Raw genomic sequence first — 14,779 nt, 5'->3', positions numbered from 1 at the left:
AGCCTGGTACTGGTTTCATTAAATCAAGGGGACCCCTATTTGTCGGGGACCGTGATTTTATGTCACCAGCACCGGCTCAATGAGCCCGGGGCTGGTTATGCTCTGGCAGGGGACCCCGCGCAGTTTTTTTTTTTTTAACTGTTTACCCCTTTTCTTCCACCAGAACCCTGCACAGATCTCAATGATCTGTGCAGGGTTCTGGCTAATTCGCCCATCAGAACCTGGTCTGATTTTTGGGCGAATTTTAGACACATTTATACAAATCGCATACCATTAAATATGCGTTTTGTATACTTTTCAATGTGAAAACATCTGGATGCGATGTGCTGCGAGAAACATCCATCGCATTTCGAGAATGTCCAATTTGTTGGCCAAAATCGCACTTTTTTCACATTTTCGCAGCTCATTAAATATGCGAAAATGGAAAAACATGCGATTTCGGACGTTTTTGCTAAAAAAATCGCAAAAAAAAAATCTCACTCCATAGAATGTCACCCTACGTGTCAATATCTCAGATAGATGGATGAATAGATAGACACGGGGGGGAAATACACTCCTTTATGTCAATGGGCCTTATTCTAGTTCACTCTTTCTGACAAAATCCTTCTTAGATGGACAAAACCATGTGCACTGCAGGGGGGGGCAGATGTAAAATGTGCAGAGAGAATTAGATTTGGGTGAGTTATTTTGTTTCTGTGCAGGGTAAATACTGGCTGCTTTATTTTTACACGGCAATATAGATCTTTGAAGTAAAACCCCACCCAAATCTAATTATCTCTGCACAAGTAACATCTACCCCCCCCTGCAGTGCACATGGTTTTGTCCATCTAAGAAGGATTTTGTCAGAAAGAGTGAACTAGAATAAGGCCCATTGACATAAAGGAGTGTATTTTCCCCTGTAGAATGTGTCAGCGATATGTCATAACTTTTATAGTTTTAAATGCCGTTTGCAATAACGGGTACTAATCCCATGTGAATGGCAGTGGGCTGTGTCGGGGTTGATGATGAATATTAATTTGTGCTTAGTATTATCACAAATATATATATATATATATATACCCGCACTGAATGGTGTGCGACAGATCAATGCGGTAGGTAAATATTCTGAACACCCACCAAAGTTACTTGGCAGTGTAATGCTGGAGTTATTGAATAAATATCGACACACCACCAGATTTTCTGTATTGTGTGTTCACAGCATCTCAAATGCAGCTAGTATTGTTAATGCCGAAATTATATGGCAGGTTGCTGCGGCTAGCAGGTAACAGTGTATAACAGTGTATAAACCCCAAGGATGAGTGGGGGGGGTGGTGGTGGTGGTGAGAGAGTGTTACAACTAGATAAATAAATACAGCAAGTTGCCGCGGCTGGCTGGTAAGGTTGATACACCGCCAGGATTAAGCTAAATTCGGAGAACGCTACCACTTGATTTATGAATATTAGTATAACGCCGGGGCTTCCTCTCATGAGGCCCCTGGTGTCCCTTAGGTTCAGTGACCGTTAATGATATATATGCCGACACCTCACATGTAAGACCACTGCCGCTGTTGGAGAATGAAAGGCGCAACACCAAGACTGCAGCAAATTAACACATTCGAAACAATTTACACATTTCAATAACAAATTAACCCCAAGTACCCCCCTGCTCACTGCGAAACGCCGACGCGCGTTTCGCAGTGAGCTTTTTCAAGGACATTTTGTTCTATCTTCACCACACATGCTGCACCCATTTTTTAAATACCCTCCCAGCAACAGAGCCAGCTCACCTGCTGCGGTCGGCTGTCAGCAGCTCTCACCCAGCCCAGCGCACCCCAGGGCTGGACTAGCCATCTGGCACTTCCCGCAAATGCCAGAAGGGCCGATGACCTTGTGGGCCGATTTTGTGCGCTGAGCCCACTGCCTCGATTCCTGGGTTTCAATCACTGTGCTCCGTGCCGCCTCCACATGACATCATGACACGTGATGCGCCTGAGCCCACCCAGCTGCCTCCTGGTCGTCACTATCTAGGCTGTGCTCAGGCACGTACAAGCGCTGCCTGGGAAACGTCAGCACTGCCAGCGTGAGGACACAGAGCTGCTGTCGGAGGGAAGGCGGAAGTGCGTGTGAAGGTTTTAGCACTGGCACTTAGGAGGATCGCAGCGACATAGGGCAGCTGTTAATGACCGCCAGGAGACTCGCCAACATGCAGAACCAAAGAGACTTCCCAGAGGTCAGTGTGATGCCCGGCACCTACTGCTCTGCCTGTCATCCCAGGCTGGCTCAAAAAGCCATGGCTGGGGGTGTAACACTGCAAGAATGACGCGGCCGCACCTGACCTGCCGGTGCTGCCATCCAGTCTGTGAGGGGAGCTGAGGGGCTGGCCATGTGAGTCATCATGCATCATTCATTTCCCCATGCATTACGGTGTGTGCCATAATAATGTGTAATGGGCGTAATGATTGTGTCATATTTTGCAATGGACATTACGGTGTGTGTGCCATAAGGTGTAATGGGCATAAGGATTGTGAATATTCTGTAATAAACATTACGGTGTGTGTGTGTGTGTGTGTGTGTGTGTGTGTGTTAATATGTAATGGGCATTATGGTGTGTGCCAATGCCAAAATGTGTAATGTGCATAATGGATTGTGTCATATTCTGTAATGGGCATTACGGTGTGTTCCATAATGTGTCATGGGCATTATGGTGTGCTCCATAATGTGTAATGCCTTCTTTTTTCTGATGCCATGCCTCCTTTCCATGAGTCCACACTCCATTTTTGCTGCGCAACTTCACCGCGCAAGGGTCCCGCCTACTGCAGGTGGGCCTGTGTGCTCAAAATGCCAGGGCCGATTTCTGGTCCCAGTCCGGCCCTGGCACACGCCAAGCTATTTGGGTCGACTCATCTGTTAAGGGCCCCATACACTAGTGCGACTTCTCCAAGAGAGAAATCAAAGCCCTAGAACACCCTAGAACCGACTTGTACCTTTTCGGGTGGCAGATCACATACTATACACCGTATGAGGTCCTTTTGCGACCCCAGCAAGTGCCGACGGATCTTGCTGTGACCTATATATATCTATAGTGCAGCACTTGCAAACTAGGAGCTCCAATCTGGTGCACATGGGATCTCGCATCGGATCGGAACACCACATAGGAACCCAAAAACCTTAGTGTAAAAGACAAAATGCATGCATTCAATTTTGACTATGTAGTATAGATCTGTAACGGGAGCATGCATCGGCACCGGATCAGGAACGAAAGGTAAAAAGCATGTCTCCATTTGATGTCTATGCAATCCCGATTCGATTTTGACTATATAGTCAAAATTGAATGTCAAATTGTACCATGTGTACACACCATTACACTGCCATCTGTTGGCAGCAAATTAAACTACATCTACTAGCTTTCAAAGCATTTGCTTTGAGCGGGCTTACTAGTAATTGAATAAAAAGCGGTAACATAGTAAGATAAGGTCAAAAAAAGACATTCTGTCCATCAAGTTCAACCAGTTTAACTAAATCATTAGACCAAATCCTAGAGAAAAGGATTATTCCTCCCCCCCCCCTTCCAGGATCTGATAATATCATAAGTATAACCAGTTTGTTGGATATGGCCTTCACACTAGACCATAGCCTGCTGATTATAGCCCTGAATGTTGTTATCCATCAAATACTTGTCCAATCTTATCTTAAATGTATTGAATGCATCACCCCCTCCGCTGGCATTGAGTTCCACACCTTTACTGCCCTCACCATAGAGATCCCCATCCTCCTAACAGTACAAAACCTTCTCTCCTCTAGCGGATGCCCTCTTGTCTTCATCACTGACCTTAGGGTAAAGAGGGTGCTTGATAGTTCCTTATGTTGCCCCTTAATATATTTATACATGTTGAGCTTGTCTCCTCTTAACCATCTTTTTTCAAGTGTATACATTCCTAGATTGGCTAATCTGTCTTCGTACCCCATGTTCTCCATCTCTTTAATTAGCTTAGTTGCCCTACTCTGAACCTTCTCCAGCCTTTTTTGTAATGAGGGGCCCAGAACTGTACTCCGAACTCAAGATGAGGCCTAAATGGGTAAATTATGAATAAACCAATACAAAACTGTCAGCAACCAATAATGCATTTGTTTACATTATTAGATTGATGTTGCCAAATGATTCTGTGTTGGCGAATGCCCTCATTTGTCAAAAATCTGTCTCTCATTAAGGCTTTGGAAGTGACGAAGGAAGTGAACTGTGTGACGGACTTCCTGGCAGACTGCGAGACGCAACTGCAGGAGGTGAAGAAGCAGCAGGAGAAAGGTCTTCTCTATGGAGTCCCCATCTCTCTGAAGGACGATTGTACATATAAGGTTCTCTCTCCGGACTTTCATTCATATGTAGATACATAGCATATACCAATATCAATAAATCCTCTCCATAATTGGCCTCTAGATCTTTCCCCGGTCCTTTGTATGTATCCCCTTCACAGACGGTTGTTGCACAGAGTTACTTGTGAGGGTTTGATACCAGCAGAGACGTATAATCATTGCTTTGTCTTTACAGGGACATAACTCGAACTTAGGTCTCGTCCATTTTGTTGGAGTGGATGCGGCTGAGGACAGTGTAATTGTGAAGGTGTTGAAGAAACAGGGCGCTATTCCTTTTGTGAAGACCAACGTCCCACAATCCTTGATAAAGTAGCTATACCACCTATACTTGTGTGTGTCCATATTGGTGTTGTACATATTATTAGCAAAAGGTAAAAAGAGGCAGATTAACAGCATGGAAATTAGGACCCAACGATAGCTACAACACCAGGGTGTGGGCACTGTGGCACTTGTGATCTGGGGTTCCTATGTGGCATCATGTGGAGTGTAGGTTCTACAGTGTGTGTTTAACACATTTCTTGGGCTGGGAGTATTTACACATTTTACCTTCTAACAACATTGGACAGAATACTATATTGTTAAATGTATAGTATTGGGGGCCCCCAATTTTTGCCTTGGGGCCCCCACAGGTCTAAATCTGGCTCTGAATCGACATAAAAGAGTGAGAGGTTGTTTTAAGGAACTTATGGCACCATACAGTATGTGCTAAATAAAGCAAAGCATTTACTGTGTGTGATAATGATTCAGACCTGCTCGTAGAGCAGTGAATTCGGCCATAAAAAAAAAAAAAGAAACTTGTTAAAAACCATGCTGCACTACAGACAGGGCCGTTTCTAGAGGCGGACAAGCCGTGCAGCAGCCCGGGGCGCCGCACGGCTTGTCCGCCTCTGTTTGACAGCCGGGGCGCCCTGCAGCTCTCCCAACGCCGCGGCCGCCGCAGCCTCCTCCCCGGCGTCTGACTCCACAGTCCACACACAACAAGCAGAGGGAGGGGAGGGGAACGCATCATGCGTCTCTCCTTCCCCCTCGCTCAGTGTGTCACTGGGCTGTCAGCCTATCAGAGCTCGTGGGCTGGCAGCCATTAAGGAGCCAGCCCGCGGGGTATGAATGGCTGATGGGCGACAGGACAGACAGGTACAACTACACAGTGAAGGGGAAGGAAAGAAGCGCGATGCGCTCCGCTCCCCTCCCCTCCCCATGGAAGCAGCGCTGCAGCAGCACTCCCCAAGGAAGCAGAGGCAGAGGCGATGGCACAGACACAGACACAGTGAGTTTGGCACTGTGGGGGCATAGATCTATGGCACTGTGGGGGCATATTTGGCACTGTGGGGGCATACATCTGTGGCGCTGTGGGGGCATATTGGGCACTGTGGGGGCATATATCTGTGGCACTGTGGGGGCATATGTTTGGCACTGTGGGGGCATATGTTTTGCACTATGGGGTCATAAGTGTGGCACTGTGGGGGCATATGTGGCGCTGTGGGGGCATATGTGGCGCTGTGGGGGCATATGTGGCGCTGTGGGGGCATATGTGGCGCTGTGGGGGCATATCTGGCGCTGTGGGGGCATATCTGGCGCTGTGGGGGCATATCTGGCACTGTGGGGGCATATATGTGTGGCACTGTGGGGGCATATGTGTGGCACTGTGGGGGTACATATTTGTGGCGCTGTGGGGGCATGTCTGGCACTGTGGGGGCATATTTGGCACTGGTGGCATATGTGTGGCACTGTGGGGGCATAGCTGTCACTGTGGGGGCATATATGTGTGGCGCTGTGGGGGCATATCTGGCACTGTGGGGGCATATTAGTAAACGGCATCAGTTGTGCGTCAGCGGCGCGTGGGGCATAATTTGTAATGGCCATTACGGTGTGTGGTCTAATGGGCATCACGGTGTGCGACATAATGTGTAATTGTCATCACGGTGTGTGCGACATAATGTGTAAATGTCATCACGGTGTGTGCGACATAATGTGTAAATGTCATCACGGTGTGTGACATAATGTGTAATTGTCATCACGGTGTGCGGCGTAATGTATAATTGTCATCACGGATAAATAGTGTATAATGATTTAAGTAGCCTGTCATTGTTTGGCCTTGATCTGTGAGGTGTACTAAGTCCCTGTGTGGCCTTCAGCCGGCCAACTTAAGTGCGGGAGGACAATGACAATTCTGGTCATGCAGGATGCAAACGTGTGATGTAAGGCAATTGTTTTCCTGCTAGACCACGCCCTTATATTAAGCCACACCCTTTTTAAATGAAGCCACATCCCCAATTTCGCAGTACCATGTTATGTTTTTGGTTGGGGGGGGGGGGCGCATTTTTTTTCCTTCGCCCTGGGTGCTAAATTGTCTAGAAATGGCCCTGACTACAGATGGGGCAGATTTATCATGTGCACAGAGATTTACATTTGGATGGGTTATATTTTTTTCTGTGCAGGGTTAATAATGGCTGCTTTTGCATGTAACCCAGAAATGTTACATCATAACATAACTTACATGTAACCCACGAATTAAGTTTTATTTTTACACTGCAATTTAGATTTCAGTTTCAACACACCCCACCCAATTCTAACTCTCTCTGCACATGTTACATCTGCCCCACCTGCAGTGCAGCATGGTTTGGGCAAGTTTTTTTTTGTGCTTTACTTACAAACATGAATCAGGCCCCTGGTATGAAAATAAATTAGGGCCTTGCCACGGTATTCGGATGGTAGGTCATCAGTCAATAGGTATGATTGACACAAGCGAAAGGTTGACATGTATATGGTCGACACGTGAACATTTCGACAAGAGTTCTTTAGTGTTTTTTTTTAATGCTTTGAACTTTTTCGAGTTTTACCATCCACGTGGATTCAGATTGGGAGTGTGGGAATTCTGTGCACAAGGTCAGAAGCATGGCAAGCATAGCAGACTGTTTGTCACTCTTGATCTAGTGCAGGCCTGGCGAACCTGTGCCTGTCCAGATGTTGAAAAACTACACATCCCAGCATGCTTTGCCACAGTTCTAGCATTTGTGGAAGTCTAGGTACACACACGCCATTTTGTGATAGTATGGCCGCCATTTTGGTTCGCAGAGTTGCGCAAATAAAGTTTCCATACCCGAGTATGTGTGACAATGTGGACCAGAAGAGTAGACATACTATCACACATAAATTCATAATAACACACTTACACGAAATGAAATATAGTTAAAAGGTTTAGAACGCCACACATAGCTTAGTTAGCCCTGCACACACCTGTCTATATCGTGTTTAGTACCGTTCCGCTCAGTTCATCATGCGAAGTATTCCGGTCATTGCGAATATGTCGCAATGTACATTGCCCGATAGATATGGACATAATCCATATTCCAGAGACAGTTTCTGTTGTAAGTAGTTAACAAAGGAAACTAGCTCAAACCGGTTCTTATCCTTGCTGACGCCGAAACCACCAAACAAAGGACTCTTAAAGTTCACTCCCCTGCACCTGGTCAGACCAGGTACAGCGTCTAACCTCCAATCACAGTGGACCGGACATATGATCTCTGACCAATGAGAATGGCCTTTGACCTCCCCCTTCTGACCCTATAAGATAGGCGACCCGGAGCAGGCTCGCTCTCTTCGGCACATCTACTTTCCCTGGACCTTCCTACCGGACTATCGCTCATTCCTGAACGATAGTGAGCTCTGACCGGACTGCGCTTCGCATACTAGATGACCACGGTAAACGGTTGCATTTCACGGTATTTATTCTTAAAGTATTGTTGGCTGATTGTGTCTTGTATTATTGTATTCTTTCCCCTTAGCAGAGTTTGTTAGTATTCATTGTTAGTAGATTGTATCACTTGTTATACCTGTTTATTCTTATTTCTGTAACCCCCTTTTGTCCATTAGGGACTTTAATACAACCTTTTATATGGAGTTCTAACCTCCTTACTTCTATTCAGTGGTCGTGTCTGGTTATTCGCATAATAGCGATAAGGTACATTGCGGACTCTGTCCTTTAAAGTATATTCGTAGAATTAGAGACAAAGTCCTGCGAAGGGATCTCTTATCAAGGTATTGGTTCTTAAGTGTATAACATACAATTAAAAGGTACGCTACGCTGCGCTACGCTTTGTTCACACGTAGCTAGGTATAAAGGGTACGTTGGTTGCGGACTTATTACGTAATCAACGCTTTTCACTTATTGTCACTCTGGTCATATTTAAATACCGTTAACAATTGAGGGCTCGTCCGTCCGCTCCACAGTCCAGAACTCAGTACCAGGCGTGCGGATCGACCTATACCAGCAAAAGGGTGGAAGTATTTATTTGTTTCCATTGCTGGATAGGCCGATTCCACGGCGGTGCGGGGTTCGGGAAGTGCTAGCGCTGAACCCGGAGTACAATAAGTGAAAGCCACGTGTTTTAAAGCATATCATACCTAAGTGTTTAGTAAACTGTACTTCTGCCTGCCACAAGTAGTTTAACGGGGTATAGTGTCTTGGGCTGCTTGTTTATTATAGTATATGTACCACGTGCGATAAGGTTCGCACACGTGGAGTCTGTGTTTATTATAGTACATAGAGGATCCCCTCTGTGCAAAGCTATAACATTTTGTTAGTTACTGCAAAACCAGGGACTCAGCCACGTGGCGACAAGTCCTGGGCCTTTTGCAGTAACGTAAAGCGTCTATTGTGTATTACGCAAGGTGCGCGCGCACGTGCCCATATCGGGAAATTTTCGCATCTTTGTACGAGATTTACGGATTAAGTGCGGGATTTATTTCGCATCTTGATACGTAACTTTCGGACGGAGTTAAGGGATTTATTCCACATTTAGGCGCAATTACTGCGTATAGCGAAACCCGAGTGCAACCTTGCAAATACACTATAGAACACGTGGGTGGCCGATTCATCGGCGGCCTGTGAACAGTGCATGTACACACGTGGCTGTTCATTGGTACTGCACATGCAGCACACATAGGAACTCAAAGGTGAACAGTATTTAACCACTAGCTTTATTTAAACAGTATAGCAATATACTGCGAATGAGGCGGTGATTAATAAAAGAAAATAAGTTTTTTCTTTTTGTTCATTTTTTTTTTAAACAAGCAACTCAAGCATTATTTTAATAGATTCCTATAGAGTGTTATAAGGGATTTATACCTGCATAAGTATCCAGTGAAAAGCTACCAACTTGGGAAGATTTTCTGTACAGAAATATTTCAAATATATGCATAAGACCAAGGTGTAACCAGCGCCCAGTGTGAAAAATAACTGAGGCGAACGGGTGTGTGACGGCACGACTCAGCGCAGTGTAGTCCAGTGTAGGACAGTCCAGTTAGGACCGGGTTCACGTGACGACGTGCCCATAGGAACTGCCCCTTCAGTGGAATTGATTCCGCTAGGAGGGTACAAGAAGATACATCGGAACGTACTTGTTTCCGATTAGCTACTTTAGAAATCCAATTTTTGGGGGTATAGGAAAACAAGTTTGTTATACCCTGGAAAAATTGTGCCGCATCAAGCAAGTTGGCTAGAAGTTCGCTGCTAGTTGAAAGACTTGGTGATTGAGTATCATACCTCGTATCCTTCGCACCTGCTTGACTGTGGGATGTTCTAGGAAGCTGTAGAAGTGAGTGTTTGGGGAGCTCTCAGATAAGTAATAACCCACCGATATCTATTAAGCTGTGAACGTTTGTTCCTGTAACTATGGGTAATAACGGGTCACGCTGTGATAACGTGCATGTTAGGGAGGAAGCAAGCCGGCCAAAAGGATCGGCTGCTTTTATTATGTGCAGGAAGCACGGTGAACTCGCAGTTGTTTACCAAAATAAATGGAGAAAAATGACACAAGGCAGCAAGTTAGAATTTCCCAGTGTTGGTAGCTTCGATCCGGAAATCTTATCGGCAGTAAAAGATGAAATATGCCTACTCTCCAGTCGTAAGGAGAGAGTGAAGCATATAGATATTCTTAAATTGTGGCAGAAGGAAGGACAGGAACAATGGGGAATCAAAGGTCTGGCAATACCGGACACAATCAGCCACAATAAAAATGCAACCGTTGCCGCAATAGAATCAACTCCCCCACCCCCATATGTGCCGAAGGGGTTAATGACTTATAAGAAAGACATAAGTAATAATGTATCCGTTACTAACTTGTACCCTGTCTTACCCCCTTATAAGGAAACCCGAGAGGAGAACGAGCAGCTGTTGGCACTGGCCGTCTCCCATGCCCTTAACATGCTTGAGGAAAAGGTGCAACCCACTGCTGGGGTCCCAGCACAGGAGGAGGAGACGGCTGATGTCAACAGCATAGTATTAGACACAGGTAAGTACACACAACACAGCACAGAGATAGTTGCTCCTGGGATGTTGTCCAATGGTGCAGGGGGAATACAGATCCACCCTCTGCACACAGTGGAACCTCCTTGTGGACGGGGAGGCGGGGATGAGGTAATGCCTGTAAAGGATAGTGACATGCACAATACATGGACACGATTGGAACGTCATTCAATCATCAAAAATTTCCCTGATCCCAGCAAAGATCTGGCAAAGTGTCAGAAATTTGTAAGGGAGCGAGGAAATTCAGATGAGCCCACCAATAAGGATTGGCGAAACATGTTGAGAGCTTGCCTCCCTTCACATATAGATGTCCAGAAGTTCATTCGAGACAGTGGTGTGGAGGGCGATAAGATCTTAACTGAACAGGGCAACCAGGAAAATATACGCCTAATAAATATACAATTGGGTGTATATTTCCCAGGGACAGTTGAAAATACCTTAGGGTTCACCATCACACAGAAAGATGGTGAGTCCACCAGCGGATATTTCAACCGTGCTTTACAGATGTTGCCAAAACACTCTGGTATCCCCGGCCACAGGGACAACATACATCTTAAGGGAGGGATTGTCTCTGTGCTGATACAAGGTCTTAGGAAAAATCTGAGAACCAACATAGAAACCATTCACCCCAACTGCAGACAGATGTCAATACACACTTTAAAGAAATCTGCTGTTGATCTGGACAAACGATTTATGACAGAAAGACAAAACCAAATAGTATGTTTCAAATGTGGAAACAATGGACACATAGCCAGACATTGCAGGGTAAATAACCATAGAAAACATAACACATATGTAAGTAACTGAGAGACACAATGGGAGAAGACAGGTAGGTCTCAACACATAGCCATAGCCCCACCTAGTATCCAACGCCGCCCTAAGCATGACACATATATGCAAACAGGGAGTAGGACACACATACACCCCACATCCAGGTAACATAAGACAATATCTGAAGGAGGAGCCTCAGATATGGGTAAGTGGAAGAGTTTAAATATAAAGTTTTTTTTGTACCTAACCCGTTAACAACATTCCCTCCTGGTCTAGGTTGTGTCAAGCAATTAGTAGCAGCAAGTGGGGTAACAGGAAAAATACAGCATTACCCACTGACGAAACCAGCAGTTGTTACAAGCGGGCCTCTGCATACCAAACACTCTTTTCTGTTGGCTGCAGCGGCCCGACTAACCGCCTGGGTAGAGATTTACTATGTAAAAAGGGATGTGTCATCTAGTACACCCCTGATGGGGTATTTCTGGACACTCCTAGAAATCTTACACAAGAAGTGCAAGATATGCTGGACAGTCCTCAGAGGCTAATGTTGTATTCCACTGTTATAGAGTCAAATCCATCTAAGGTAGCTAAAAAAAAACTACAGCACAAATACCGAGTTCCCTTTGAACTAAAGATGGGAAGGACACAGGATCAATGGCAACCATAGCTTCAATAGAAACACTGTTAAAAACAGAAAGTATAGCGCCCCAAAGTACAGCCTCACCATTCGAAACCTGAGGTTGAGCTGGGAAAATACCCAGTGAAATAACAAGGTTCCCAAAAAGAGAACTTTTAGCTAAATACCCCTAGACACAGCCCATAGTCACAACCACACTGGGAAACAGAAAGAAAGGGAGGGCTTACGAATCAGAACAGGAGTTGACAAGGGTAAGAACCAAATAGTTGAGAGCCAATTCCCCCATAGTGCTAAATCCTGGCGTCATCAAAATAAAAGAAAAATGTTTCTGTTGAAAATAAATGTACACATTACTGTCATTAATATTTTCTACCCTTTTTGAGTTTTTTCTCTCTCTCTTTTTCCAATTTTTTCTCCTTCCCCTACCCTTCTGTTCCAGAAACCCACAAATCATAGATAAATAGTTCGAAGAATCTGTCGCACTCCCAGCAGAAAAATACCATTATGAATATGCGGTACCCTGCAAAGCGAGTAGTCACAATAGAGATATTTTTCAGTAAATCTTGAACAAAGTCTCAATAACTTTAAGCATTACTCCTAATGTTACCCAGGGCAACCACAGCCACCATCTTGTGAAAAGCAGTCCAAGTAATGCACAAAGCATTCCCCTTCTACAAAGAAAGAAAAGGGTTGTAAAACGCATTTACATATAAATAGGTGCAATCACAATACCCATGTCTTCACAAACAGGCCTGATTACAGCTTTTTGCCATGGGTAAAACTGACACAAGAGACCATGTGATGTAGAATATTAGACCTGCTGAGGGGGCGACAGATATAGTGACGTAAGAAACCTGGTGATGCCAGCCTGACCAATGTCGTACTGCAGTGTGCAATTAAACCCTATTACTTAAGCACATTCATACTTGTCTACACAGTGTAGTCGCCATAGCACTACTGGTAAACAAAACTGAGAATGTGGTGTTGGGGTATGTTTTAACTGTTTATGCTCCTCATATAGTCTGGACACTCCTAAAATTCTGCCTAAACATGTGAAAAATATTCATCAGCCAAGTTCACTAAATGGGAACTTGCATTGATGTTACCATGCAAAATGGGTAATATTGTAAACCCAGCAACACTCTTACCAGGTGTGCCCGCCAAAGGCACAAAGGGTGGAGTGGTGCTGAGGTTGCTGGAATGGTGGAATTTAGTGGGAGCCGAGACGAATATGATTGCATGACATGTTTGAATCAGACCTTTTGCAGCATGCCCCCAAAGGGTGGTAACAACCCATTGGAAGAGGTAATTCATTTTTTTTTCCGTTCTTTCCACAACACCGAGAGGGAAAAATTGTACACTGGCTATACCGTAATAGATGGAAAAGGCATAGTAGAGGCTGAACCCATTGGACGTCTCACTCAGCAGCAGCAGTCTCATTAATAGTACTGCGAACTGAAAAAAAAAAAAAACAGCCAATATTCATGCCGACTCCAAGTATGTTTGTTGGGGTAATACAAAAGATCTTAGGCCCTATGGCGCATCAGATGTTTTGTTTCAGTAGCTGGCACTCCAGTGGCGCAAGCGTTGTAAGTTTAAAAGATTCTCGACAGTCACACAGCTCCCGGACAGAGTGGCTGTTATCAAGTGTAAAAACCACATCTTCAATGAGGATTCAGTGTCACTTGATGATGAACATGCTGGCAAGGCAGCTGGGTGAGCCATGCGCTCTGCGGATAATGTTTGTGTTCCCCCTATAAATGTCAGTATATTCACATAGTAATACAAGATTTGTGTCCCCTGCAGGAGAAGCAGTCTGGAAGCCGAAGGGATGTGGACAGGAATAGAAAGATGGACAAGGTAAACCAGTGACTCTAAGAACATGCCAAACTGTCAGGACAGAGATAGCCCATGGCCTGACTTGTCTTGACAGGGAAGGTATGTGGAAAAAAATTAGTCCAAAATTACTGGTGTGCCCACAGACAGGTAAGACGACAGAATCATGCCTTACTTGTCTGGGGGAAACAAACTGCAACGGCTGTTCCCACAGAGCCATCTCCACATCCCTCCTCCAGCAGGATCCTCTGCAGGTAATACAAAATTGGCTTTGTACAGTCCACTCTAGAAGCATTTAAGTTATTTATTTATTTTTATATATATATATATATATATGTTGACGTTTGTGTGTATAGATATGGCAGCCCAGAAACACCCTTGAGTATGCAAATATATATAAAAGGTTTAAGTCATGTGTTAACCTTCAGGGACTGATGGTACACCCCATAATCTCTTTTTGTAGTAGTAAAATCACTCTCAGAACTCCACCTCATTGGTCCCCATCGAAACATTGCTTGGCGGGCAGCCACAGGTTATGGTAATCCCACAAGGAGATCCTAGACCACAAATGCAAGTGATGTATCCACACCTGGAAAACTGCAGCAAAAGGACTTTGTTGACACCTGTTGTGAACTGTCATAACCATGAACCAGGAGATGTTGTTGTTGTTTCCCCTGCTTTGCCATATACAGGTTGCTTGATAGACCTGTGGAAAGGACCACCGCAGATCTTGTTGACCAGCACTACCTCAATAACAAAGTCGCAGAGAGAGATTCGGGTACGTTCGTCCTACTGCCGAAAGGACTGAAAACCGGAAGGTCCCTACACTCGAGGGCGAAAGAAAGAAATCGCTAAGAGGCACCATTTCGGGAGGACTG

The 14,779-nt window shown here is 45.0% G+C and overlaps 2 protein-coding genes across 2 annotated transcripts in view; both read left to right on the top strand.

The window, feature by feature from the left end:
- Window positions 1–4,325, top strand: part of LOC146026608 (vitamin D3 hydroxylase-associated protein-like) — a 125,847-nt gene extending 121,522 nt beyond the window's left edge. The window contains exon 17 of the transcript XR_014454496.1: window positions 4,189–4,325. The gene's annotated coding sequence lies outside the window, so the exon portion shown is untranslated. The remainder of the gene's footprint in view (window positions 1–4,188) is intronic.
- Window positions 2,183–14,779, top strand: part of LOC146027302 (vitamin D3 hydroxylase-associated protein-like) — a 60,911-nt gene continuing 48,314 nt past the window's right edge. The window contains exons 1-3 of the mRNA XM_083158234.1: window positions 2,183–2,209; window positions 4,189–4,359; window positions 4,526–4,659. Of these exons, the coding sequence (XP_083014360.1) occupies window positions 2,183–2,209; window positions 4,189–4,359; window positions 4,526–4,659 (332 nt within the window). The remainder of the gene's footprint in view (window positions 2,210–4,188; window positions 4,360–4,525; window positions 4,660–14,779) is intronic.

Source organism: Crinia signifera, chromosome 8 (assembly GCF_055691185.1).
Source record: "Crinia signifera chromosome 8, ASM5569118v1, whole genome shotgun sequence".
Taxonomy (NCBI): Eukaryota; Metazoa; Chordata; class Amphibia; order Anura; family Myobatrachidae; genus Crinia; species Crinia signifera.
The sequence above is the reverse complement of the archived record's forward strand: the minus strand, read 5'-3'. Positions and strand labels throughout refer to the sequence as shown.